The sequence below is a fragment of the Moschus berezovskii genome, chromosome 8, assembly GCF_049115385.1.
Source record: "Moschus berezovskii isolate FMDL1 chromosome 8, NW_MosBer_1.0, whole genome shotgun sequence".
NCBI lineage: Eukaryota > Metazoa > Chordata > Mammalia > Artiodactyla > Moschidae > Moschus > Moschus berezovskii.
This window is the reverse complement of record NC_142467.1, coordinates 48,404,922-48,430,673: the sequence shown is the minus strand read 5'-3', so window position 1 is coordinate 48,430,673 and position 25,752 is coordinate 48,404,922. Positions and strand designations below refer to the sequence as shown.

At 43.3% G+C, this 25,752-nt stretch overlaps 1 protein-coding gene across 2 annotated transcripts in view; it reads right to left on the bottom strand.

The window, feature by feature from the left end:
* GLRA1 (glycine receptor alpha 1) overlaps positions 1-25,752 on the bottom strand; it is an 88,242-nt gene that overhangs the window by 44,059 nt on the left and 18,431 nt on the right. For both annotated transcript variants that reach the window (XM_088838359.1, XM_055430132.2), the window contains exons 2-3: positions 5,938-6,065; positions 636-703 (exon numbers count right to left, since the gene is read on the bottom strand). In XM_088838359.1, the coding sequence (XP_088694485.1) occupies positions 636-703; positions 5,938-6,065 (196 nt within the window). The remainder of the gene's footprint in view (positions 1-635; positions 704-5,937; positions 6,066-25,752) is intronic.

Below are 25,752 nucleotides of genomic sequence, written 5' to 3'. Positions count from 1 at the left end.
AGTTCAATTGCTTTTTTGTTTTCAAGCATTGAGAAAAATATTTTAAAGTAGCATTACATTTATTTATATTTATTAACATAAGATTTACTCCTTGCAGAAATTAGAAAAATATAAAAATACTAAAGGATATGAAATCCTCCATAAGACTATGATTCAGGGATAATTGCTATTAACATTTTGGTTATTTTTCCTTCTAGAATTTTTTCTACTATAACAGATTTATTTTAAAATTTTCACTGTGGGAATTTAAAAATATATACAAACATAGAAGAATCAACCAAGTATACCCATCTCAGCTTGTATAACCTGTCTTTTTCTATTCTGCAGCTGAATTTTAAACTTACAAGCAGGTCTTTATATTTTCTTTTAATCTAAAACTTTCACCTCTTGATAGAATTTTGCTTTTGTAATCCTGAGTGTTTAGCATGTGCTAGCCCCCTAGCTCCTTGGCGATTTTCAGATATATGTCTTTACTCAAAACATTGAGCAGGACAGTAAAAATGTCCAAATCCCATGAAGCCCTGAAAAACACCAGATTTCCCACCTCCTCAAGCGAGACCAGTACAGAGGGTAAATATTTCAGGGGGAGAGATCTCCCAGGCAGAAAGTAGCAGCCTGTGCTTTGACTCACTCACCATAGTTGTCTCAGCAATGGAACCAAAGCTGTTGATGAAAATGTTGCAGCTGACATTCACTGGGGGACCTGCCAATTAAAAGAGATTCCTGCTTAGCTCCATGGCCATGAAAAAAATCCCCCGAAAAAAAAAAAAAAAAGAAAAAAATCCCCTGGACGAGACCCATTCATGAAATGCTGAATTTAGGGATAGATCCCCTTTGGTGGAGGAGACCCTTACTTGTCCTCCACCCCACCCTTAGGCAGCAGGGACTCGTAGCCACATCATTATGCCAGATTCCCAGGTCCCCAAGTGAGCACCAGGTACAGAACACCAGAGGCTGAGATGTACTTTCATTAACACAGGATGATTCATCATCCTGCCATATGGTTGAAATGCCTTCCCCAAACCCCACCGGCTGCCTTCTAATTTATGGCCGAATGTATTTACAGCTACAACATTTGGAGGCCATCTTGGGAATTGCAAGAAACAGCAAGTTCCTTGCCTTGAACTTCTGAACCAAGAATGATTGTCTGAAAGGGCGTTGATGGGAATTACCAGCTGAGGAATCCAGAGGGAACCTCAAGGGAAGTCCATAAGTCTTTGGTAAATACTTTCCAAGCAAGCTTTTTGAATCCTACTGCAAGGGTAGGAAAGAAGAGGAGGATTATTTGCCCTTTGGCATCTCGTTGCTAGCAGGACCTCTGTCCAACTGAAGCCCAGCCTCTTCATTTTGTACAATCAGTTTCCATTTACTGAGCAGGGTTTGCTGTTGCCCTGAGAGTGTTACTAATGTTATCTCAGTCTGTCTTCTCAGTAGCTCCATGAGAAGACACGGTTATTCCCATTATTCTACAGATGTGAAAGCAGGCTCAGAGAGGCTGTTTGTCCACAGCCACGCAGCTAGTAAATGGTCAAGCCTGAGTTCAGATTGGTCTAATTCAAAAGCTAGTGGTTTTAATGACTGTACATTTGGAGAGAGGTTCAGAGAAAGGAAGGGGCATGCTCAAGATCATAATGTGGCAAAATCCAGGATTTTAAGCACTGGGTTTCCACTCATGCTGGCAAGAGGGCCAGCATAAAATAACCAGGAAAGAATGTGAGGCTGTTGGTAAAAGTTATATAAGCAGTAAGAGTCCAGGTGTGAGAGAGGTTCTGAAGAGCGAGGCATTAGGGAAGCCCTTGTGAAGGTGATGATGACCTTGAGCTGATTTTGAAGGGGGTTCAGACTTGGATAATAGGTTATAATCCTTCACCAAGATGGCAACATGCCATTTGTGAATTTTTTCCAGGTCCACTTTCTAGTTGATCCCCATGAGGTCCTGAGGTAGGCAGGGCAAAATTATTGTTGCTAGGTCCCTCTAGCAATGAGATTCCCAGCTTCATAGTAGAGCACAGAGAACTTCAGTAGCTTACCTGGGCTTCTGTGCCAGCAAGTGATGGAGCCAGGACTTGAAGCCAACTTTTCTTATACCCAGTCCTCTCTGTTCATCTTGAAAAATTAGCCCAAGCATTTCACCCAAACTCAGCCAAGATTCTTTTCTTTTCAGAAATCCTGGGGTATAGAAAGGTACTCAATCCTGCTGTGAGAATCCAGGCTTTCCTTCCAAGGGCTTGCCAGGATCCCTGTGTTTGAGACACAGCCCTAAACTCTCACTGGCTCTTTTCTCTGAGGCATGCCCCTTCCATTTTCTGGGATGCAATTTCCCCATCAACTTGGGAGAGTAGATCTTGATCTGGGCAGTCATTCTCAGCTCCATGGGTTTGGAATTCCCTTATGGAAGCTCCTCAGTTAAATTACAAGGTTACTGTATAGGATTGTAGGACAGGAGTGTTTCTGAAAGATCATCTAACCACTGTTTCTCAAAACTGAGGTGCAGACGTAGAATCACCTGGGGAACTTGTTAAACTATAGATTCCTCAACCCCATCCCAGACCCAGTGAACCCAGATCTGTAGGGATTAGCCCAGAGTTTATTGTTTAATGAGTGGCCCGAGTGATCCTCATGCAGAGCTGGGTTTAGGAACCACTGCTACTCACTCAGGGCTGAGCGCTTGATCACCTCTAGCAGTGGGGAACTCATTTCGTCTCAAGCAGCACTTTCCATAGTTGAATAGCTCTGCCTGCTAAAAATTTTTTCCTTATGCTGAGCAGAAATCTGCCTTCTTGGTTGCTTTCACTAGAACAAAGGCCCATTAAGGTTTTTTTTTTCCCCCCTCATTTAGACTCAGATCCAGGTTTCTCTTTTCATTTAGCCTCATACCATTAAGATGCCCCAAAGAGTTACTGCCTGTGCCTTGAAATGACGTGCACAGAGTTTCCACCCAGGCCCTGCCAGTGTCTGGGCTGTGACTCCCATATAAATTAGGTCCTGATTTATGTGTGTGAGAGGGCGCCAGCCAAAAGGACCTCATGGGGAGGTGTGGTTCATTGAAATAAATCTGAAATTAAATTATCCTCAAGAAAATTACAATCTGGCTGCCTTTGGCAGCAGTGTAATGTATGTATTTCATTAAATATTAAAGTTTAATTTTGGTCTTGTGTGTATGTTTGCATTGGGCCGTGCCCTTGATCCTGGGAGCCATTGTGATACAGAGAGTCTTAGCGAAGATACAGAATATCAAAGCTGGCAGGGCCTGGTTCTCCTGGATCATTTCACAGATGCAGGAACAGAGGCCCAGAAGTGCCAGATGATTTAATCTGGGTCACAGACATCAGGTAAGTAGTGGAAGGGTCAGAATCCAGTTTTCGAGCTCTCTCTCTCAGTGTTACGATTTTCACTGCCACTGTATTCTGCAGAGCCCACTTTCCCTGGCACCCAGGTCTTCAGGCAAAACTGTTGAGTGATTCATCACTCTGTGGGGTCCTCAAACAAGGCAGGCCCCTTCCTGTTGTCTTGGGGGTTATAGGGGCCCACCCTACCTGGCCTGTACAGGAGCTCTGTAGTTTGTGGGGGGCTTTTGGGACGTGTGAAAGGGACCATGGGGCTCAGAAGCAGGAGGTGCCCTGCAATCAATGTTTTAGCCCTCACCACAAGGGAAAGTAGAGCTCTTGCTCCTCTTCACCTGGGGTGGGGTTCCAAGAAGATGCACTTTGCTCAGAGCCCAAGTCAGAGGAGATTATAGGGGGTAGAGATAGTGCAGGGTTGGGAAAGGCCCAAGGAATTGTCTTGTCCTGTATGTTTTGGGTCTGAGTGTTTGGAATAATGTTTTCAGGGTGGGGAGGGAAAGGGCCCTGATTCAGTGGTTATGTCCACTGCTATGTAAGTAAGTAAATAAATGAATCAGGGAGTAAGCAACTAAATAAATCACTAGCATTAGACAGAATTGAGTCAGAGCAGCTAGCTGGGTTAAAGTCCCCAGTCTCGCAGCATGACTTGGGTAAGTCACTTAATTGTTCTACCTAGCATATTTTTAGGGTCATTTGCTCATGCGTTCATTTATGAAGGGTTTACTGTGGGCCTTCTATGTGCCAAGTACAGTGATATGCACAAAGGATAACTGGCACATGAAACTTGGTTGCCCCCATGTTCAGCAGATGGACAAGACCAAGGCACTTCTACTCAGGCTGGAGTTCTGAAGGAACCCACGAGGGGGCGCGGGGGGATGGAATTCCTGAAAACTGCGAAGCTGCAGATGCAAACTGGTGGTCAGTTTTCTCTGATGTGTTTGATTTGGCCAATAGTGTTTCCCAACGATATGGTTTAGCTGCCAACTTGGAAGATTTCACATAACCCCCGCGCCCCCCGACTTAAGTCTCATCTGGGAAGGCACGCCACCCAGAGCCTGCATTCCTACCTGGCAGGAACTGAGACCTGGCCGCCCTTAGCGGAGCCTGTGCTTTCTGGTTCTCTCTGCTTACCCCCATCCTATTGCAATTGTGTGCCGTACCTGCTGGGCCACTCTGGGTGTTTGAGACTGACTCTGGTGAAGGGCTTGTGTGCCGACTCATTGTCTTTGAGGGAAGAAAGGTGGTGCTAACAATCCTGGAAGAGAATGGCCTCAGGAGTGAGGTGCTGGGGAGCAAGAGCACCTTGACATCAACAGGTGTGGGAACTGGGCCCCCAAACAAACCTCAGTGCACCTCCCAGCCTGTTTTCCATTCGCAGAGTGCTCTGAGAAGTGGACTTGGAGGGTAGGGGGTTGGGGGAGCCGATACTAGGAAGTTGTTAGCAGCTGTCACATCTCTTGTTTGGTCTTGGACTTGAGCCAAAAGGAACAGCAAGGAAGGGCATCTGGAATCAAGGATTGATCAGGGGGTTGGCTGTGGGTCTTTGAAATAAGATTTTTGCAGGGGTGCTGGGAGGAAGGTCAGGGTGCACAGATTCCCAAGGAGGTCCTCAAGTCTGCGCATGCAGAAACCTGCCCAGCAGTTAGAGATGGTTACAGTTTCCTGAGGCATTAGTGGATGACAGGAACGGGCTGCTCTTGTTGTAACACATAAGAGCTCAGAGGACTGTGAGCCAGAAGAAGCTTCTCAGATCACTTCATTTGTGGTTAATAAATGGCCTACCCATAGGGCATATCTGGCTACCAAACATGTTTTGTTTGTATTTACATGTGTTAGGTTTCAGGAAGTTTCTCATAAATCTTGATTTGTGGCTTTCCTTGGACTTTTGGATGGTCTGGCAGCACAAGACCCACAGTTCTGTGGGGTGACCAGGGACTGGGGGGATGGAGGGGCTGCCTACTTTCCGGGGGCCTGCACCACTATTTTTCCATATCTCTACCACTCCCTATTATCTTACTAGGCATTTGAAATTGTGGCTCTTATTAGGTGAGACAGTTCCAAAATTATTTGTTATTCCAGGGGAAGCTTTCAGTGGATGAACTGTAGTTAGAAGCTTCTCATTTAAGACAAAAGTACAGCTGCTTGGGGGAGAAGTAAGGTGGGGGACTTGCTCATCTTGTCCTCTCTTTCTCTCTTTTGGGACACAGCGATAGCCCTCTCCATCCCTGCCCAGGCCAGGAGACTGAAGCCCAGAGAAAGGAGGAGGCTTATCCAAGCTCAGAGAGTAAGTTTGTACCCGAAGCAGAACCTGAACCTGTTTCTCCCCATTCTGCGTTCACTTCTTGTCCATTAGTAAAGCTAGCAAGTGGGTTTAGTTCCCGTACCCACACAGGCAACCAGAGATCTTGTTGAGTTGGACTGTCTGAGGCTTTGTTTGGCCTTGGTGAATTGACTAACAGTATCTGCCTTGGGGGTAGAGGAGAGAATCTTGGAATTCATACTGGGTATTTACCATCTGCATACAATTCAGTGGGCTTGCTGCCACAATCTGGGAAAGCAGATCCCTGGGGCTCTGAAAGGCAAGTTTATCTACCTTTGAAATTGGGCCTGATCCTGGCGTCATATCCAGAGGTCCTCCCCATGAGTTTATCCAGGAAATCGGATGGCGACATGGGCTTGGAAGCAGACCGAGCAGCTTCAGCCTCCTTGGAAGCAGCAAGACTAAGAAAGGAGAGAGGAGGCAGATGGTTAATGAGGACTTTTCTCACTCTGAGATCAGATCCCAGCCTTGCTCAGCCCAACTCTAAGAACCACTGGAGAAACAGGTAATATGGGTCCTTAAAGAGGTAAGGCCGAGGCTACCTTGTTTACCCAGCCCAGGTATCAGCCTGCATGGGATCCTGAAAGGCAGCCGAGAGCGTCTGATTGAGGCTAAGAAACTGCTGATTCTTTTAAGGCTGCATCTCTAAGGTTTTGGGCAATCACCCTTGACTGCTGGTTTCCCTGGGAGAGGAGACTGAACGGTTAACTTCTTGCGAGGCCCAGCCCTGTGTTTTTGGGTGCCTGTACTTTCAGAGGTCCATGGAACAGTGCAGCCAGAAAGAATCTTAGAGATCAAGTAGTCCAGTCTTTTTGGGCTTCCCTAGCTGCTCAGTGGTAAAGAATCCTCCTGCCAATGCAGGAGGTGTGGGTTCGATCCCTGGGTCAGGAATATCCCCTGGAGGAGGAAATGGCCACCCACTCCAGTATTCTTGCCTGGGAAATCCCATGGACACAGGAACCGGGCGGGTTACAGTCCGTGGGGCTGTAAAAGAGTTGGGCACGACTCAGTGACTAAACAACAACAGCCCAGTATTTCCCCAAAGTTTCTCTTCAGAATGAGCTACTAATTTTCTTTAAAGAAGATGCCCAAGTCAAATGCATTTAGGAACACAAATGGAACCAGGCGTCTTTACCTTGGGCCTTCTCAGAACCTTTGACAAACTTAGATGCCTATACTTATGGGACTCTCTCAAAACACTTTCACAAATGCTCTCTCAAAAACACTCTCAAAAAAGTTTCAAAACACTTTCAAAAAACTGAGACACAGCTAGTGAAGGAGATATAGGTTCCAGGTAATCAGTGGTCACTTGCCTGGATGTAGCCAGAATTGGGGGATTTGAAATCAAACTGGGGATGCTTCACGTTGTTTCTGTCACCCTCCCCCCACAACAAAGTAGTTTTAGGTGTTCCTTTGTACAAATGACTGAGGTCTAAGGACAGGGGCCCTTCCCCTGCCATACTCTCTGAGGCATGCACATTTCTCGAACAGTCAATATTGGAAGCTGAAGGGTTGATGATCAATTATTTCTGTTGCTTTGGGTGACTGAGCTTCCCTGACTTGAAATGATTATATCCAGGAGACAGCTAGAAGCTGGTGCAGCCCCACTGTGTGTGCCCTGGGGCTTGTATGCTGGAGGAGGTGCATGTATAGAGATGCACGTCTGTGTTGCAAAAAATGAGAGCTTCTGTCACCTGGCCAAGTAGGACGTGGTGTTCCCCAAGGAGTTGCGCTGCCTCTCGTGTTCTTTGCCGTGGCTCCTTTTCTGATGTCAGAGTTGTCACTGTCTAAGTGATCCCCTCTAGTGGATGGCCTTCATATCTCTGTCTCCACCCTGTGTTTTCCCATAGGCTCCCTCTCTTCATTTGCAGACACCTGGGGCGCATGTCCATTTGGATGTCCTGCCAAGCCATGACTCAAGTTCATTCCAAACCAGGTGCTGCAGCTTCCTTCCCAAACTTCCTTCCCAAAGTTGCCTTGGTGGCACTGGCGTCTTCCCATTCTCTAGGACCAGATGCTTCAGGAATGTCTTGTCTCTGTGTACCTTCTCCTGGCTCGTCCCCTCACTCACTGGGGCCTTTCCAGTCATGCAGGTGTCATGACTTTGCTATCGTGTTGGAAGTTACTTGTGTTTGTGTTTCGGTTGCCTTTATTGTTTGTTTAATCTTCTACTGTGTCTACCATGGTGTGTCTCACACATACTTGGTGCTCAATAATTGCTGAATGAATGCAATAATATTTTAATTAGTCAAATATCTTGGTTAGTAGGGAGTAATCAGTAATATTCATGTGTGGATTAGCAATTTTAAAATAAGTAGACTATTATACTCACTAATGGAAAATAGTGAAAATAATCAATTATTCCTTTGAAGTTTCAGAAAATTTTCTAGGATGGTTGCACTCATGCTTAGTACTCTGAAGATTCCTTATTCATATCCTAAAGGGCTCTTTAAAAAATTTTTTTTTTTAAATTTTTATTGGAGGCTAATTATTTTACAATATTATATTGGTTGGTTTTGCCATACATTGACATGAATCCACCCTGGGTGTACATGAGTTCCCCCTCGCGAACCCCCCTCCCACCTCCCTCCTCCCCTTATCCTCCCTCTGGGTCATCCCCGCATACCAGCCCTGAACATCCTGTAACATGCATCGACCCTGAACTGGCGATTCGTTTCACATATGATAATATACATGTTTCAGTGCCATTCTCCCAAATCATCCCACCCTCACCCTCTCCCACAGAGTCCCAAAGACTGTTCTATACATCTGTGTCTCTTTTGCTATCTCGTATACAGGGTTATCATTTGTATCTTTCTAAATTCCATATATATGCGTTAGTATATTGTATTGGTGTTTTTCTTTCTGGCTTACTTCACTCTGTATAATAGGCTCTAGTTTCATCCACCTCATTAGGACTGGTTCAAATGCATTCTTTTTAACGGCTGAGTAATACTCCATTATATATATGTACCAAAGCTTTCTTATCCATTCATCTGCAGATGGACATGTAGGTTGCTTCCATGTCCTGGCTATTATAAACAACGCTGCAATGAACATTGGAGTACATGTGTCTCTTTCAATTCTGGTTTCCTCGGTGTGTATGCCCAGGACTGCGATTGCTGGATCATATGGCAGTTCTATTTCCAGTTTTTTGAGGAATTTCCACACTGTTCTCCATAGTGGCTATACTAGTTTGGATTCCCACCAACAGTGTAAGAGGGTTCCCATCTCTCCACACCCTCTCCAGCATTTATTGCATGTAGACTTTTGGATAGCAGCCATTCTGACTGGTGTGAAATGGTATCTATTGTGGTTTTGATTTGCATTTCTCTGATTATGAGGGATGTTGAGCATTTTTTCATGTGTTTGTTAGCCATCTTTATGTCTTCTTTGGAGAAATGTCTTTTTAGTTCTTTGGCCCATTTTTTGATTGGATCATTTAAGAAGAATTGCTTTACAGAATTTTGTGGTTTTCTGTCATACATCAATAAGAGTCAGCCATAGGTACACCCATGTCCCCTCCCTCCCGGACCTCCCTCCCATCTCCCTCCCCATCCCACTATTCAGCCTGTCAGAGAGCCCCTGTTTGAGTTCCCTGAGTCACACAGCAAATTCCCATTGGCTATCTATTTTATATATAGTATTGTACATTTCTATGTTACTCTCTCTATACATCTCCCCTTCTCTCTCCTCTCCTCCCCCCACATCCATAGGTCTGTTCTCTATGTCTGTTTCTCCACTGCTGCCCTGGAAATAGAGTCATCAGTGCCGTCTCTTTAGAGTCCATATATATGGGTCAGTATACGATATTTACGTTTCTCTTTCTGGCTGACTTCTCTCCGTTTAATAGGCTCTAGCTTCTTCTACCTCATTAGAACAGATTCAAATGCTTTCCTTTTTATGGCTGAGTAGGAGATGCAACCAGTCCATCCTAAAGGAGATCAGTTCTGAGTGTTTATTAGCAGGACTGATGTTGAGGCTGAAACTCCAATACTTTGACCACCTGATGTGAAGAGCTGACTCATTTGAAAAGACCCTGATGCTGGGAAAGATTGAGGGCAGGAGGAGAAGGGGGTGACAGAGGATGAGATGGTTGGATGGCATCACCGACTCAATGGACATAGGTTTGGATGGACTCTGGGAGTTGGTGATAGACAGGGAGGCCTGGAGTGCTGTGGTTCATGGTGTTGCAAAGAACTGGACACGACTGAGTGACTGAACTGAACTGACTATTCCACTGTATATACGTACCACAGCTTCTTTATCCATTCATCTGTTGATGGACATCTAGGCTGTAAAGGATTGTTTTGATGGAAAGAATAAGGGACAATGCATTATATTGTTTTTACAAGTGTGAGTATAGATGTTTGTGAGTTTGTGTGATGTGGGTAGGTTTCTAGGTGTGATGAATATGCATATTTTGTTTATAAATGAATGGATGTGGGTGGATGTGTGGGGACTAGGGTGTGTATGAGGGCATTTGTGGGTATAGAGAGGATTGTGTTACATAGAAACGCTGTACAGAGAAATGCTGGGCTGGATGAGCACAAGCTGGAATCAAGACTGCTGGGAGAAATATCAATAACCTCAGTTATGCAGATGACACCACCTTTATGGCAGAAAGTGAAAAAGAACTAAAGAGCCTCTTGATGAAAGTGATAGGAGAGTGAAAAAGTTGGCTTAAATCTCAACATTCAGAAAACTGAGATTATGGCATCCGGTCCTATAACTTCATGGGAAATAGATGGGGAAACAGTGGAAACAGTGGCTGACTTTATTTTCCTGGGCTCCAAAGTCACTGCAGATGGTGACTGCAGCCCCGAAATTAAAAGACGTTTACTCCTTGGAAGGAAACTTATGACCAACCTTGACAGGACATTTAAAAGCAGAGACATTACTTTGCCAACAAAGGTCAGTCTAGTCAAGGCATGGTTTTTCCAGTAGTAATGTATGGGTGTGAGAATTGGACTATAAAGAAGGCTGAGCACCTAAGAATTGATGCTTTGGAACTGTGGTGTTGGAGAAGACTCTTGAGAATCCCTTGGACTGCAAGGTGATCAAACTAGTCCACCCTAAAGGAAATCAGTCCTGAATATTCATTGGAAGAACTGATGTTGAAGCTGAAACTCCAATACTTTGACCACCTGGTGTGAAGAACTGACTCACTGGAAAAGACCCTGATGCTGGGAAAAATTGAAGGAAGGTGGAGAAGGGGACAACAGAGGATGAGATGGTTGGGTGGCATCACTGACTCAATGGACATGAGTTTGAGTATATTCTGGGAGTTGGTGATAGATAGGGAGACCTGGTGTTCTGCAGTCTATGGGGTCACAAAGAGTTGGAGAAGACTGAGCCACTGAACTGAACTGAGCTGTGTTACATAGATTTGGATATGCAAAAATATGAAGACCCGTGTTCCTGTCAAAGTGTGTTGTTAAGAGTGATATTTAGTATGGGTGTTTTTGTGTGTACACATGGCATGTATGTAGACATGGGTACAGGGTGTGAAAATGTCAAATGCCTTTGTGGCTGTGCGTGTGTGGTGTATATATTGTATGTGTGTGTTACTGAAATGTACTGTCACATGTAATATAGAATGGTTCATAAGGAGTGGAAAGAACAGATGATTTGGAATCAATCCTCTCTCAGTCATTTACTGGCTATGTGACCATGGGAACATTACCTAACTTCTCTGAACTGCAGTTGCCCGATACATCAAAAGAAATATTGCACAAGGAGTCACTGAGGTAGCTCAGGTAAAAAATGTCAGAGATGGTTCTTAGTTCAGTCTACTGTCTTGCTTTTCCATTACCGTGTGTGTGTGTGTGTGTGGCAGTTGAGAGTCAGTCTGGAGTTTCTCCTGGGGGTGTGTGTGCGTGTGTGTGGCAGTTGAGAGTCAGTCTGGAGTTTCTCCTGGTCTCACTGCTGCTTTCAGCTGCACTGTACCCCCTGCGTGACTTGAAAGTCCTGCCAAATGCCTTGCATGGCCATACTTTACCGCAGTCCCAGCCTTTTCTCCATTCAGCACCAGACCCATGGCTTCTGTGTGACTCTGGTGTGACAAAGGGGACCACGGGCACGTAACCGGTGATTTATGACTTCATTGCTGCTATGATTCACTTCTCGAGCCACTGCAGGAGTGGCAGTTATGAAGCTTTCATAAGCTCCTATTCTCTCTCAGCCCCTCCCCTCAGATAATAAGGTTTGGGAACGTGGTCCTCTCTCCTAGCAGTTACTATAGCATAAGACTTCTCTTGCCCTCAGGCCTCTTTCATAAGCCTGAATCCCATTAGGCAGTACAGTGAGAAAATGAATTTGCCCCGAAATATTCCCTACCATTTGCTGTTAGCAAAATATGCCATTTAATATCAGAATCCTCCCCAAGCCGAAGCATCTTCTGATTATCCTAGCTCACACGTCTGCAGCAAGGCACTTACAGTCTGGTCACCTGGCCATTGACTCACCAACAATCCTTGTATGGAAGGAACTGGTGGGAATCGAGACTCTGAGAGATTAACTGGCCTCACATCACACAGCACTTGAATAAGGGAAAAGATTAGAACTCACATTTTCAAGCCCTGCTTCTTCCAAATGCTACGATGTATAGGAAAAACTTTTGTAAACTATGAAGAATATAAACCATGATAGTAGGTAGTATTACTACTTGTTTTGAAGCTCTGTTGTATTGTTACAGCCAAGAAAATAAAAACCTGTGTCTGACCCCTGGCAATCCCCGTGCACACTCTGAATTTACCACACTTGAAACTGGGGAAGAAATACTGTGACTTGGCAAATGATTCTGTTTTGTCAGGTAACTCACAGTAGAACTCTCAGAAATTCTGAAATTCTCTAGTCTAGCCCCTCCCATGTATCATGGTTTCTTGGAACACTGACAATTTTTTCCAAGTTTTTTAAAAATTATTTCTACTATTAGTCACTTAAAAGTTTTCATTGCATTGACATGTACATTTTAAAGGCCTTATTTTGTTTTCTGTGTATATTTCTAATCATGAAAATCCATACAGTTTGGGTCACAGTAATGTCAGATGTTGAAATATTTCTACTTATTTAAAAATGGATATGGAGGTGACATGTTTTAAATATTTGTTATTTAGGGGAAAAAAGTTCTCCTTGAATTATCTCACTTCTTTAAAAAGAAAAGTAACTTCATATTTCACTCTTTACAAGGAAAAACCAGTATTACTTGAATAATAGAGGACAACCATAGCAGTGAATACAATGAAAACAAAACAGAAAGAGAAGAGTTTAAAATCCTAGTTAAATTCTGTCGCTGGCTGACATCCCAAACCTGAGGCCTGCCTTCAATTCCAAAAGAAGATCAGCAAGTGCTGGAAAGGTGTTAGAGACACGGTAACACCCAATGGAGACTTTCTTTCTGGGATAATGCAAATGACTGAAATGATGATTCTATGTTATTTTTATGTGTTGAACCGCCTAAAATCATCTCCCATCCCTTACTGCCCTCGTCCAAATTTTCTCTAATTCTTTTTCTGATATATCCTCCATTTGAATGTCAAATAGCCATGCCTTTCCACTTGATGATCATTGTACATTTCTGGCTATATTTAGATAGCACATTTTGCACAGAATTATTTCTAGGGCCCCCTCAAGTAAATCTGTGATTTGCGCCTCTGTGCGGAGAAAATAGGCATCCAGGGGCCCTTCATGCAAGTTTGCAGCCACCACCTCTGGTGAGCTTAAGCCTTTGCTTATAGACAGTGAGGGACTGGACGCAGAGACTGGGAATGAGTCCGAGGAATAAAACACTTGATTGTTAGGATTTACTGACCCTATGAAAGTATTTGGAAATGATGCAAATTGTTTCAGGGATTACTGAGATGTAATGTGGTGAATCAGACTTGGTTTAGACAGATTTGATTAATAGTCATTTTCAGAATGCCCGTAAGGTCTCCTGGGACCAAGGGTTCTGTCCCTCATTGAGAAGGCTTATGGCGATGGCTGCACTGACTGGACAGAGCCTTGAACTGCCTAGCGCCTCTTAGGGCATTTGTCATGTTAGGAGACTTTGGTACTTAAAGGACCCCAGTTTTGACTCCTAATGACAGAGATTAAGCAAAAGTCCAGGAGTGTGTTCTACGGTGGCATTGGAGGGAGGGTGACAGAGTAAAGAGGGGGCTTTGTGACCTTTGATGAATCACTTCCCTTTTGAGCTTTCGGTTTCCCAAGCTATAAAATGAGGGGATTAGAATAATCTCTAAGAGTCCTTCTGGTTCTAAACCATCATTTTAGTAATCTGTAATATTCCCTCTTTTTTAATTTTCTTCTTTACACATCTGGTCTTGGGACCTGAATTTATCTGGACCCCTCAGGGGAGTATGAGTGTGTTTGTCTTGCTGCCTTCCCATGCAGTCTCCTCATTTTTCTTCAGTGGAACAGCTCATTTCTCAGGGATTTGTTGGAAGCCAGGCCAGATCAATGCTCAGATTCTCATTCCCTCATTGCAGCATCAATTGGAAATAGGGAATCAATGTGCAGTTGTCAATCTGAATTTCAAATGAGTTGGGCTTGGCAGTTAGCCTGGGGAGAAACTGTTTCAATTAGACCCTTCATGGACCCACATGCCCAAGGACCAGAGTGGGTGGGGGTAGCAGCAGGAGGTCCCTCCATCTTGACCCCAACAGATTCCATGTCCTGAGTTCACCATGGGCAGGAAAGTCAGGAGGTCAGGGATGGGGGAAAAGGGAGGAAGGATAAAATGAGGGGCAGAAGAGTGATTCAGAGGCTGAGGACAGCCAAGGGAGGGATGCAGGGAGCTGGAGGAGGAAGTTGGAGACACAGAGGAAGAAGAGAAGTGGGGGTGGGAGAGAGAGAGGAAGAGGAAAGTGGAGGTGTCTGAGGCGCGGCCAGTGCTATAAAGGAAGCTGAGGAAGTCAGTGAGCACAGAGGATGTGTACCCAACTGCACCTGGTGGGAGGATGTGGTTTCCAAGAGGCTTGGTGGAGATAGTGCTTTTTACAGTAAAACATGAAGGTTGAGTATGGAATTGACCTGGAAAAAACAGAGAAGGAGAGTGTTTTGGGTGGAAGGAACAGCATGTGTAAAGTCTAGAGGTGAGAAAGGACTTGGAGAATGAAAGAGAAGTTTAGTGAGCATGTGTGGGAGTCAAGGGGGAAATGAAGGGAAGAGAGTGACAGGGACACAAGAGAGAGGATGAAGAGTTGGGAACGAAGCACTGAGTCTTCAAGGTTGGGAGCAGCCAGGATTGCACCCCCTGTTCTGTGTTCTTGTGGTGGGTCTGGAAGTTCAGGAAGATTGTCCTTCCTCAATGCCTTGTTAGTACAAATAATCCATCTGGATTTCTCAGCTGTTGTCTGGTTAAGTTGAATTGTAGCCTGGCCAAGCTTGGGAAATGCAGTCTCCAAAATACCCCTCCAAATGGTGGGTGTCCAACTTGGTTTCCAGGCAGATGTGTCCTCTGACTTGGGCCAGGACATCCCCTTTGCCTTGGCAGGGAGGTAATCTAATGAACTGGTGTTTATTCCTTGTAGAAAGTACCAGGTCAACTAGTCAGATGTTGACAGAAGGTCTGTCTATGTTTCCACAGGCATTTACTTCATGTTGTTGTTTTTGTTCAGTCACTAAGTCATGTCCGACTCTTCGCGACCCCATGAACTGCAGCATGCCAGACTTCCCTGTTTTTCACTGCCCCCCAGAGTTTGCTCAAACTCATGTCCATTGCGTCAGTGGTACCATCCAACCATTTCATCCTCTGTCACCCCCTTCTCTCAATCTTTCCCAGCATCAGGGTCTTTTCCAATGAGTCAGCTCTTCACATCAGGTGGCCAAAGTATTGAAGCTTCAGCTTCATCCTTCCAGTGAATATTCAGGGTTGATTTCCTTTAGGATTGACTGGTTTCATCTCCTTGCTGTCCAAGGGACTCTCAAGAGTCTTCTCCATCTCCACAGTTCGAAAGAATTCTTTGGCACTCAACCTTCTTTATGGTCCAGCTCTCACATCCATACATGACTACTGGAAAAACCATAGCTTTGACTATATGGACCTTTGTCAACAAAGTGATGTCTCCACTTTCCAATACACTGCCTAGGTTTGTCATAGCTATTCTTCCAAAGAACAAGCATCTTTTTATTTTGTGGCTGCAGTCACCACCTGCATTGATTTTGGAGCCCAAGAAAATGAAATCTGACACTGTTTCCACCTTTCCCCATTACTTCATACACAATTATAAAAGTCATTGTGGAATAGAGGGAGAAATATGAAGGTAGGGCTGGGAAACTGAGATACAGTTTTGGCTCTGTGTCTAAATTTCTCTTGGTCTAATTCTTTTTCTCAGATGGTCCCCAGTTTCTTCATCTGGGAAATGGAAGTTTTGGATTAGATCAGGCATGGTGAACACTCCACTTTGAGTAGCTGCTTGGAAGATGGGTCTGGAGCCTGACCCAGCAGGAAAGGGGAGCAGGGTGGATTATCAGTCTCTGTCAAGGGACTAGATTGTTGAGTGGGGGCTTGTCTGATTTCTATGGGTCCTCTTGCTCTACAATCCTCTGATCCTTCTGATTTATTAAGCACCTGCTACATGAATAAGGCATTGTGGAGGAGAGGCAGATAAATATGTTGCTGTCTACAGAAGAAGCCTTCTGTGTGGACCGAGTTTGTGTCTGTCTACAGTGCCTGACAGGTAGTAGCAATCAATTATCTTTTCTTTTTTTTCTTGTCCACACCACACAGCTTGTGGGATTTTAGTTCCCTGACCAGGGATTGAACCCAGCCCTCAGCCATGAAATCACAGAGTCCTAACTACTGGACTGCCAGGGAATTTCCAATGATCATTTGTTGATGAATAGCTTTTGCCCTCTTATTGTTTATAGTTCAGCAGATAGACTAGATTAGGTACATATAAACAACTATAAGAGGTTGCCCTCAGCCTAAGGAACATAATTGGAGTGCTCTGGTGGTTCAGAGGAGGAAGGCAGTATTTGGGGGCAGATGGGGACAGAAATCAGAATTTTTCTGAGTTTTGTGAACTTTTGCCTCTGTACACGTTTGGGAACACCTGACATTTGTCGACGTCCGTGTCATATATTTTTGAGGAGAAAGCTTTCTTCTGCCTGTGGGGCTGTCCTTAGAAAGGAATGGAGGGATGGTGTGAGGGGTAGTTATCCTAGGTCCTAGGAAGGGATGAGGCTGAGTAAGGCTGGCACTCTCTGACCTTGTGGGCTGAACCAATTTCCTGTTTGTGACTCTGACACCAGGGGTTTGGGGGTTGTTGCACAGTGTGGGCCTTGCTGGTCACTGTCAGCTTTGCCTGGGTTGCACCCTTAGGTCAACAGCTGGCTTGCTTTGGCCAGCTGTGCAATTCCGATTTTATTTGATTGCAGTAAGGGGCTTAGGTTGGCCCGGAGTGCCTGACATTTTATTAGTTTCACTTCATGATCTTCTAAGCACCCCTTAGGGAGCAGAATGGCGCAGTTGGCACGCCCTGAGCCCACTTCTCCTGGTCTTATGGAGCAAGACTCCCTTCCCTTTCCTGTCTTACCTTCTACAGCTAGATCTGCCTCTTATAAGGAACCATTATCTGGTTAAGAAGCGCAAGTATTTGATCGTGGTTCTTGTCTGAAGTGAGATAAAATCTTGGGGGCGTATGCAGTGGTCCAGTGGTTGAGACTCTGCCTTCCAATGTAAGGGATGGGGGTTCGATCACTGGTCAGGAAACTAAGGTCCCATGTGCTTTGGGGGTGCAGCTAAAGATTTTTTTATTTTTTAATTTCTTTTTTATTGGAGGCAAATTATTTTACAATATTATATTGGTTGGTTTTGCCATACATTGACATGAATCCGCCCCGGGTGTACATGAGTTCCCCCTCACAAACTTGGGATCCTTGGAGCTGAAAGGAACCTTGAGATTCCATCTGGTGCTTCCCCTGCCCTTAGGGAAGTCTGATTCTCTAGGGATGTCTCACATTCCTTATCATTGTTTCCAGTCTATTCTAGATAGCTTTCCCTCCATTAATTCTTCTGTTGCTTTTATTTAAGTAGCCTCATGAAATAGGGTGAGAAGAATGAGACGCCTGGCAAAATTCAAAGAGGGGCTTACTCTGAGGGCTGTGTGGGTACCAACCCTGCATGTGCAGAGCCCTGAAAGTGAGCGCCTCCTTAAACTTTGTGCCCTTACTTGTTTTACCCCAGTGCTTGTCCTCCTAGAGCATCCTAGGTCCTCAAACCCAGTTGATCAAAGGTAGAGTTTCCTGTAGATATTCAAGTATGGTCACCTAAAGATGGATGTCTGCCTCTCAGCATCTCATTTCATTTTCAGAAGGCTTCATTTTAGTTTTTCTTGTTTGGTGGTAAAAAATCCCCTAACATTAAATATTTTATCACAATTTACCCTTTAAACAACCTGAGAGGTAGGGATGTCTGCCCCCATTTTAAAGTAGGAAAATTAAGGCTTAAGGAGCTTGTGGCTTGACTGTCTAACTCTGGCGTACCACACTGCATGTGCTTAAAGCGCGCCAGTGTTTCCTTTCTTCTCACCCCCCCTTCTTCTTACCTCACGTGCTTGCTTCAGGACCAGAATCATGGCAGTCCTTGGTGTTCCCTGGTTCAAGCTCAACCTTCATGTCTCCAACCTTCCTTTTCCCCAAATTGGGACAGTCGTGTGTTATGTAGACAAAAGACCCCAAAAACATGACTTTGGCAAACTTCTTCCTTATGGTTTTCATGAAGTACAAAGCCTGGCATCTGGTTGGGGCTCAATAGGTATTTGTTAAATGGCTTGTATATACCTGGTACTTCAGAGGAAGTGGAATTTAGCTGTGCAGGTACTTAGCATCAATGATGTGATTTGACTAGAGTCAAAAAGCCCTGAATTCTGGCCCTGATATCTTTAATCAGTCTCTGGGGGTAAATACCTGATGTCCTCTGGGAAAATCCAAGGCAGGAAAATAAAAGGAGAAGCCATCCCTTTTTCTTTCAGGAGTATGTATAGACATCCTACAGAATGACTGAGATCAACGTCCTAGGTCAAATCTATGCCTTTCATTTCCCCCTCCTAGGTCACTAACTATAATTCCACAACCACTGTTTCACTTTGTCCTGACTGTCCCTGTGTATCTCACTTAAGGAAGTTTTCCTGTGCCTCTGATCTTCAGTGTCATTCAGTGGTCTGGTTCCACAAACAATTGTTGGCTTAAGCCTTTTAGCTTCAAGTAACCCCCTAGATGAGTCACAATGTTAGGAATTTGGGTGGGGGGCTATTCTTCATAGGCTTGATTGCTGAACAGGCCTATGGGGGTTACTCTGCTTGAGTCAAAGCTCTTAGCAAGCCCTGTGTAATTAGCATGCATCCCACGAGTTGGACAGGAGAGCAAATGGCTCTCATTACCTTCAATGCAGTTTTCTTTTTAATCAGATAAATCCCACTGGAAAAGTATGTCTTTGTAGAGAATGCAGCTCAGGGATTCTAGACAAAAAGTTTTGGGAAAAAAGGACTGCATTGATCAGCAGGGAATGGTCATTTGATGTGGCAAAGTTCTGGGAGTTTGAATATTGAGAAATATTAATAGTAATATGGTAAAAACAGAAAGATGTGTTATTAGCTAATGATAGTAATAGCCACCATTCACTGAGTACTTACTATGTGCTGGCACTTTCAATACTATGACGATGACAGCATTACCTCCATTTTTTAGATGGGGAAACTGATGCTTGCATTTTCTGAAATTTAGCAGAGGTCATATAGCTTATAAGTGGCAGACCCCACTTATAGTCAGTAGTCAGTTGGTCTCTAAAACCCACACTATTTTATTGACTATCCCGAGTGATAGAGATTTCCAGAGTCCCTCTGAGGAGCTGCTCTGGTTTATAATAGAAATGTTTGTATGACTCTTTGGAACTGTGAGTGAGAATTCATGGAGCTCTGAGAATTGGAAATTATGGGTTGAGAAGAATATGATGATCACTTTCACACAAATAACACTTTTGGTATACTTGGCACTTCCAATTCATTTGATCTTCCTGCCACCTGCATGACAGCATCTCCATGTACAGCTGATGACATTGAGGATCAACTGAAAGGTTAAGATCTCATCTCAGCGCCTCAGATGGCACAACCCTAATGTGACCAGGGTCTGGGGCATCTTCCGCTTGACTATTTGTCCAGACCCAACAGACAGGAAGGGAGTGAATAAATCCTTCTTGACTATTTATTAAATTGTCACTCAGAATTTCTCTGTAGTCAACTTGTCTTTCATTTTATTTTTCTCTCAGTTCACCCATCTTTGAAATACCACCATCCTTAATCAACTTTAGGTATCATTTGAGTGATAAAAAGGCCTGATGCTTAAAGATGCTGTAGGAATAAATTCCTTTCTTAGGTCAGTCAACTTTTTGAATTCACTAAGTACTTTGAGATCATTATCATCTCATTTGAGATGGCATTAATTTATTACTTCACTTATTTACTTATTTATCTAAAATAATTATGAAGTGCCTACTGTATGCCAAAGGTGACTGAGCAGAATATAAATAATAAAAATATAACAGCCCTTATTGAGTGGTTATAAAGGACCAGGCCTTACACAAAGAGCTTTATTTACAGTAGGAATCCTGAATCTAATCCTTTCATTCAGTCAGTCCAGAAAATAATCCTTTGGGTTGGATTAATTACCCCCATTTTACTTGTGAGGAAACTGAGATTTATAGAGGTTAAATAAGTTATTTGTGCTAAGTCACTGCAGTCATGTTTGATGCTTTGCCATACTTTGGAATGCAGCCTGCCAGGCTCTTCTGTCCATGGGATTCTCCAAGCAAGAATACTGGAGGGGGTTGACATGCCCTCCTTCAAAGGATCTTTCCAACCTAGGGATCTAATCCTCATCTCTTGTCACCTGCATTGGCAGGCAGGTTCTTTACCACCAGCAGCACCTGGGAAGCCCTATTTAGGTACACCTAACCCCAGAGTTTGTTGTGTGTGGATCACAACAAACTGGAAAATTCTTAAAAAGATAGGAATACCAGACCACCTTACCTGCCTCTGGAGAAACCTCTATGCAGGTCAAGAAGCAACAGTTAGAGCCAAACATGAAACAACAGACTGGTTCCAAATTGGGAAAGGAGTACGTCAAGGCTGTATGTTGTCACCCTGTTTATTTAACTTATATGTAGAGTACATCATGTGAAATGCTGAGCTAGAAGAATCACAAGCTGGAATCAAGATTGCCGGGAGAAATATCAATAACCTCAGACTTGCAGATAACACCACCCTTATGGCAGAAAGTGAAGAGGAACTAAAGAGCCTCTTGATGAAAGTGAAAGAGGAGAGTGAAAAAGTTGGCTTAAAACTCAACTTTCAGAAAACTAAGATCATGGCATCCAGTCCCATGACTTCATGGCATATAGATGGGGAAACAATGGAAACAGTGACAAACTTCACTGAGCTCCAAAATCACTGCAGATAGTGACTTCAGTCATGAAATTAAAAGACACTTGCCCCTTGGAAGAAAAGCTATGACAAACCTAGACAATATATTAAAAAACAGAGACATTACTTTGTCAACAAAAGTCTGTCTAGTCAAATATATGGTTTTTCCAGTAGTCACGTATGGATGTGAGAGTTGGACCATAAAGAAGGCTGAGTACCGAAGAATTGATGCTTTTGAATTATGGTGTTGGAGAAAGCTAGTAAGAGTCCCTTGGACTGCAAGGAGATCCAACCAGTCCATCCTAAAGGAAATCAGTCCTGAATATTCATTGGAAGGACTGATGCTGAAGCTGAAGCTCCAATACTTTGGCCACCTGATGGGAAGAACTGACTTGTTTGAAAAGCCCCTGATGCTGGGAAAGATTGAAGGCAGGAGGATAAGGGGATGACAGAGGCTGAGATGATTGGATGGTATCACTGACTCAATGGACTTGAATTTGAGCAATCTCTGGGAGTTGGTGAAGGACAGGGAGGCCTGGCATGCAGCAGTCCATGGGGTCCCAAATAGTTGGATATGACTGAGCTACTGAACAACAAAATCCAGAGACTTCTCTTTTAAACATCTTAACAGTAGTTATGCCATAGCTCTTGTACTCAAAGAACCCCCAAATTAATAGAGGGAAACCTATGTGAAGACAAATTAGTGCTTGACTGTCTGAATCTATTAGAAAACCATATTACTTTCCCCTCCCAGATCTGTGCTGGTTCAGACCTAGTGTGGAAAATAAGCCAAGTTGCAATGAACCCCTAGGAAATGTATTGGCAAAATGGGTCTGTTTGTTTCAGAGAAAACAGAGGTTTTCCTAAGAGTGAATCTTAGATGTATGTGGTCTTCAGGCATCCAAGTGACTATACGTCAAAGGAGTATGTTGAGAAAATAATAAGCAGTCTTCATTGGGCGCTGAGGAAGAAATTAACTTAAACTGTAGAAAAAGCAACTTGGGTTAAAATCTGCATCTGCCATTAATAAACTGAGTGAATGGTCTTCAGAAAGAGCACACTTAACTGTGAATTGAGAGGATTTAGTTGAAGTGGGTATTTTTATGTAAATACAGAGTTTTATTGATGCTTGCTCCCAATCTCTAATAAGGCTCTGAATAGTGCTCCTTGATTCCCCTGAATCCTCCAAGATAGCTGCAGCTATGCTTAGTGGAGTGGAACTTTTGTCTTACTTCCCAGGTTCTAACGTCTTGGGGAAGAAGTGGGTAGAAGAGTCATAGAATTATGGAACTGGGACATCTTGTGCATTAAAAAAAAGATATTTTTGAGCACCTTATATAAATTAATGATTGTATATTGTGACTGCAATGTCAGAAGGAATGTCATCTCCATTTATAGACAAGGAAATTGACTAAGAGATTAACTAACAAGAATCGCAATGGCTACCAATGATCAAACATTTTCTAATTGCTACCCACCTTGTTAAGAAGTTTCCCATACATGCTTTCTAATCCACTCAACCACTTGGTGAGGTGGGTGCCATTTTCTTCTTTAGTTTTCACTTGAGGAAATGGAGACTTGGAAAGGTTAAATGATGTAATCAAGGTAATTTGGTGGCTGAGTTGATATGTGACTCTAATTGAGGTGGAATTTTGCCATATGTTTTGCAGCAGCTGTTCAAATGTGCTAATATAGCTCACTCAACTTGAATATGCATTGTTTTAAGTTCCCTCTCCTCTGCAATTTAGTACCAGCTTCTGCAAGTAATATTTACTGAGGAGTATTCAGGAGACATGTCAGTGAAGCCTAAGGGACTCAATGAGCTGAAAGCAAGGTAGATGGATGATGATGCTAGATGGCTAGTGTCCCTTCCTGGTTTTAGGAGGAAGGAGGGCTAGTGGTGAAAGGGTGGCAAGGGTCATTGCTGAGACTGTCTTTTCCTTTTGAGGGTTTCCTCCCTTTCCACCCTATACCTTCAGGATCCTCTAGTGGGCTCACCTCCCTGTGCTCCATAGGAGGACCAAATAGGGATCCAAATTCCACTGCCCTCTGCTTCTTGTTGCATGGCTCTGAGGCAAATGGAACAAACTGGGTGTAGGATCAGAAGTCCTAAGTTTGACTACTACTCATTTCTGTTCTTTCTTCCGTGATCATGAATGCATCCTTTGTTATACTGGAGCATCACTTTCCTCATCCATAAAGTGTAGATCCTTCCTGTCCTAACTTACAAATCACTACTAGTGGTCCAGTAGCTAAGAATCCAGGCTTCCACTGCAGCGGGTATGGGTTTGATCCCTGGGCAGAGAACTGAGATCCCTCATGCTGCACAGTGTGGGGGGAAAAAAAAAGAAATCTTACTGGGTGCAGTAAGATACTGCACTAACAAGAGCTCATTCATTTCTGGATTGAAACAGAAGTTGGTCCAGGGTTAAGCACACCAATTCTGCTGTCAAATCCATGCTTTTCTGTTTACGAGCTGTGTGGCCTTGGACAAGTTACTTATCGTCTTTGTTTCTGCATCTGTAAAATGGGTATCGTTGTTGCCACTCACAGAGTTGTGATAAAGATCAAATAGTTCTGTAGTGCTTACTCTGGTACCTGGAACATTGTAAATGTTCACAACAGTTTCTATTGATTTCAATTTTCATTGGTTGCTCTAGGCTGTATGATAGGGAATGAATATATGAACTTCTAGAGGCTTCTTTGCATTTTACAGTTGAATCTACAAGGACCACCCACATTCACACCTAGAGGAATACTACAGCACTCTCTGGTAATTCTTCTGCTCTGTTCTTAGTAATTTATCTCTTAAGTAGTAAATTAATAGAATTACTTTGTCATTTCAATCAATAGGATTAAGATGATCTGATGGTAACTGAGTAGTAATTGCTGCTTTACAGATGGAAACTGTCCAGTGGCAAAAACTGTTCTTCACAAGCTGGCTGGCAGCCCTAGACCAGATTCTTTCCATCCTTTAAAAAAATAACATTTTCCTCTGATGATAAAAGCAATGAATGCATATTAGAAAAATACAACAGAGTTCAAAGAAAAAAAAAAAAACCTACCTGGAAATCCTATTATTTAGATACCTACTATTAACATATTAGTAAATTTCCTCTAGGTTTTTTTTTTCTCTATAGATTATAATCAGTTTTGTTTCCTGCTTTTTTACTGAAGCTTCTAAATGAGAATTTTATTTCTTCTTGTTATTAAACCTTTAGAAATATAATTGTAAGTGACTGCATGAGCCAGTGTGTGACTATATCAGCATTCATTTGGCTGTCCCTCTTTGATGGCCATTTATATTATTTCCAATTTTGAACTATTATAATTTATACTGTGAAAAGTCCCCTTGCTCACAAACCTGTGTTCATGGCCTGGAAGCAAAATTGCTGAGTCAAAGGGTATGAATGTTTCTAAGGCAGAAAGGCTCTAGCAGTGTCAAGGGACCCCTCCCTACTCCAGGACCAGCAGCTTGGCTCCTCACTGAAGATGAATTCCTTATAAGGGGAAGTCTGCTAGTGGCCAGCGCTGAAGGCAATGGTGAGTAAGTGGAAGCTGAAGAAGAGAGGTGACCACTTCTTCTTCCTTTTTCTGTTTTAATGCGTATTACCCAAGAAGCCCTAGACACTGGAATGTGCTGGAGGGGAGGAGAGATCTTTGCGACAGTGTAGTTTGGCAGTTCAGCGTAGTTTGGTGCAACACATTTCATTTGCTATTAAACTGCCCTGCTTATGTCTTTTGCCTATGTCATATTCCATTTTTATCCCTGAAAATATTTATATATAATGAGTATCCCATAAACACTTGCAATGGGAAGTAGGATATCATGGTGAACTCAAATCTGGTTCTACCGTGTAGCTGTGTGATTTTCGGCAAGTTACTTAACCTCCTCAAATCTGTTTTTTAAATTTTTTGTCAGTAAAATAGCGTTAATAACAGTGCTTCTAGGGTTGTTGGAATTAAAGGAGAAAACCAGGTGTTGATGTCGTGCTAGATAAAAACTGCTTAGTATCTTAGCCATTATTACAAATAAAAATAAAAATCTTTGTTCAGTTCAGTTCAGTCGCTCAGTCGTGTCCGACTCGTAAGACTCAAATATTCTTCATTAAAATCTTATGCTAGTCTATATTACACCTGACAATTCTGAAGAACTTCAGAAAAAGCTAAAGACTAAAAGAAGCCGATATGGCAAGAAATACGGGATATAGACTGTACTTCACATCTTGGCTAATTTATTATTTTCCATCACAGGTCCTGCATCTTAAGAGGGACATTAACAGGTTGGAGCCGGTCCAGAAAGGAACAACTGGGCTGGTAAACAAACTTGGAATTGACCTGTAAGGAATAATTAAAGACTCTGTGGGTGTTTGGCTCAGAGAAAACATAGACAGAGAGATCATTTTTTAACAAATCTCTGAAGGGCTGTCATGGGGAAGAGAGACTCAACTTAGTAAAATAATATTCTTGGATATTTACTGTTTGCCAGGCACTGAACAAAGCCCTCTGCAGCTATTATTTATGTCTTCTCCAGAGCACTACATGAGGTATATATTTGTGTTCTTGTCATCCAGATGAAGCAACCAAGGCACAGATGGCAGAAGTGACTTGGTTGAAAGTTACATGGCTAGTAGATGGTAGGGTAGAAATAGAACCTAATCCTTTT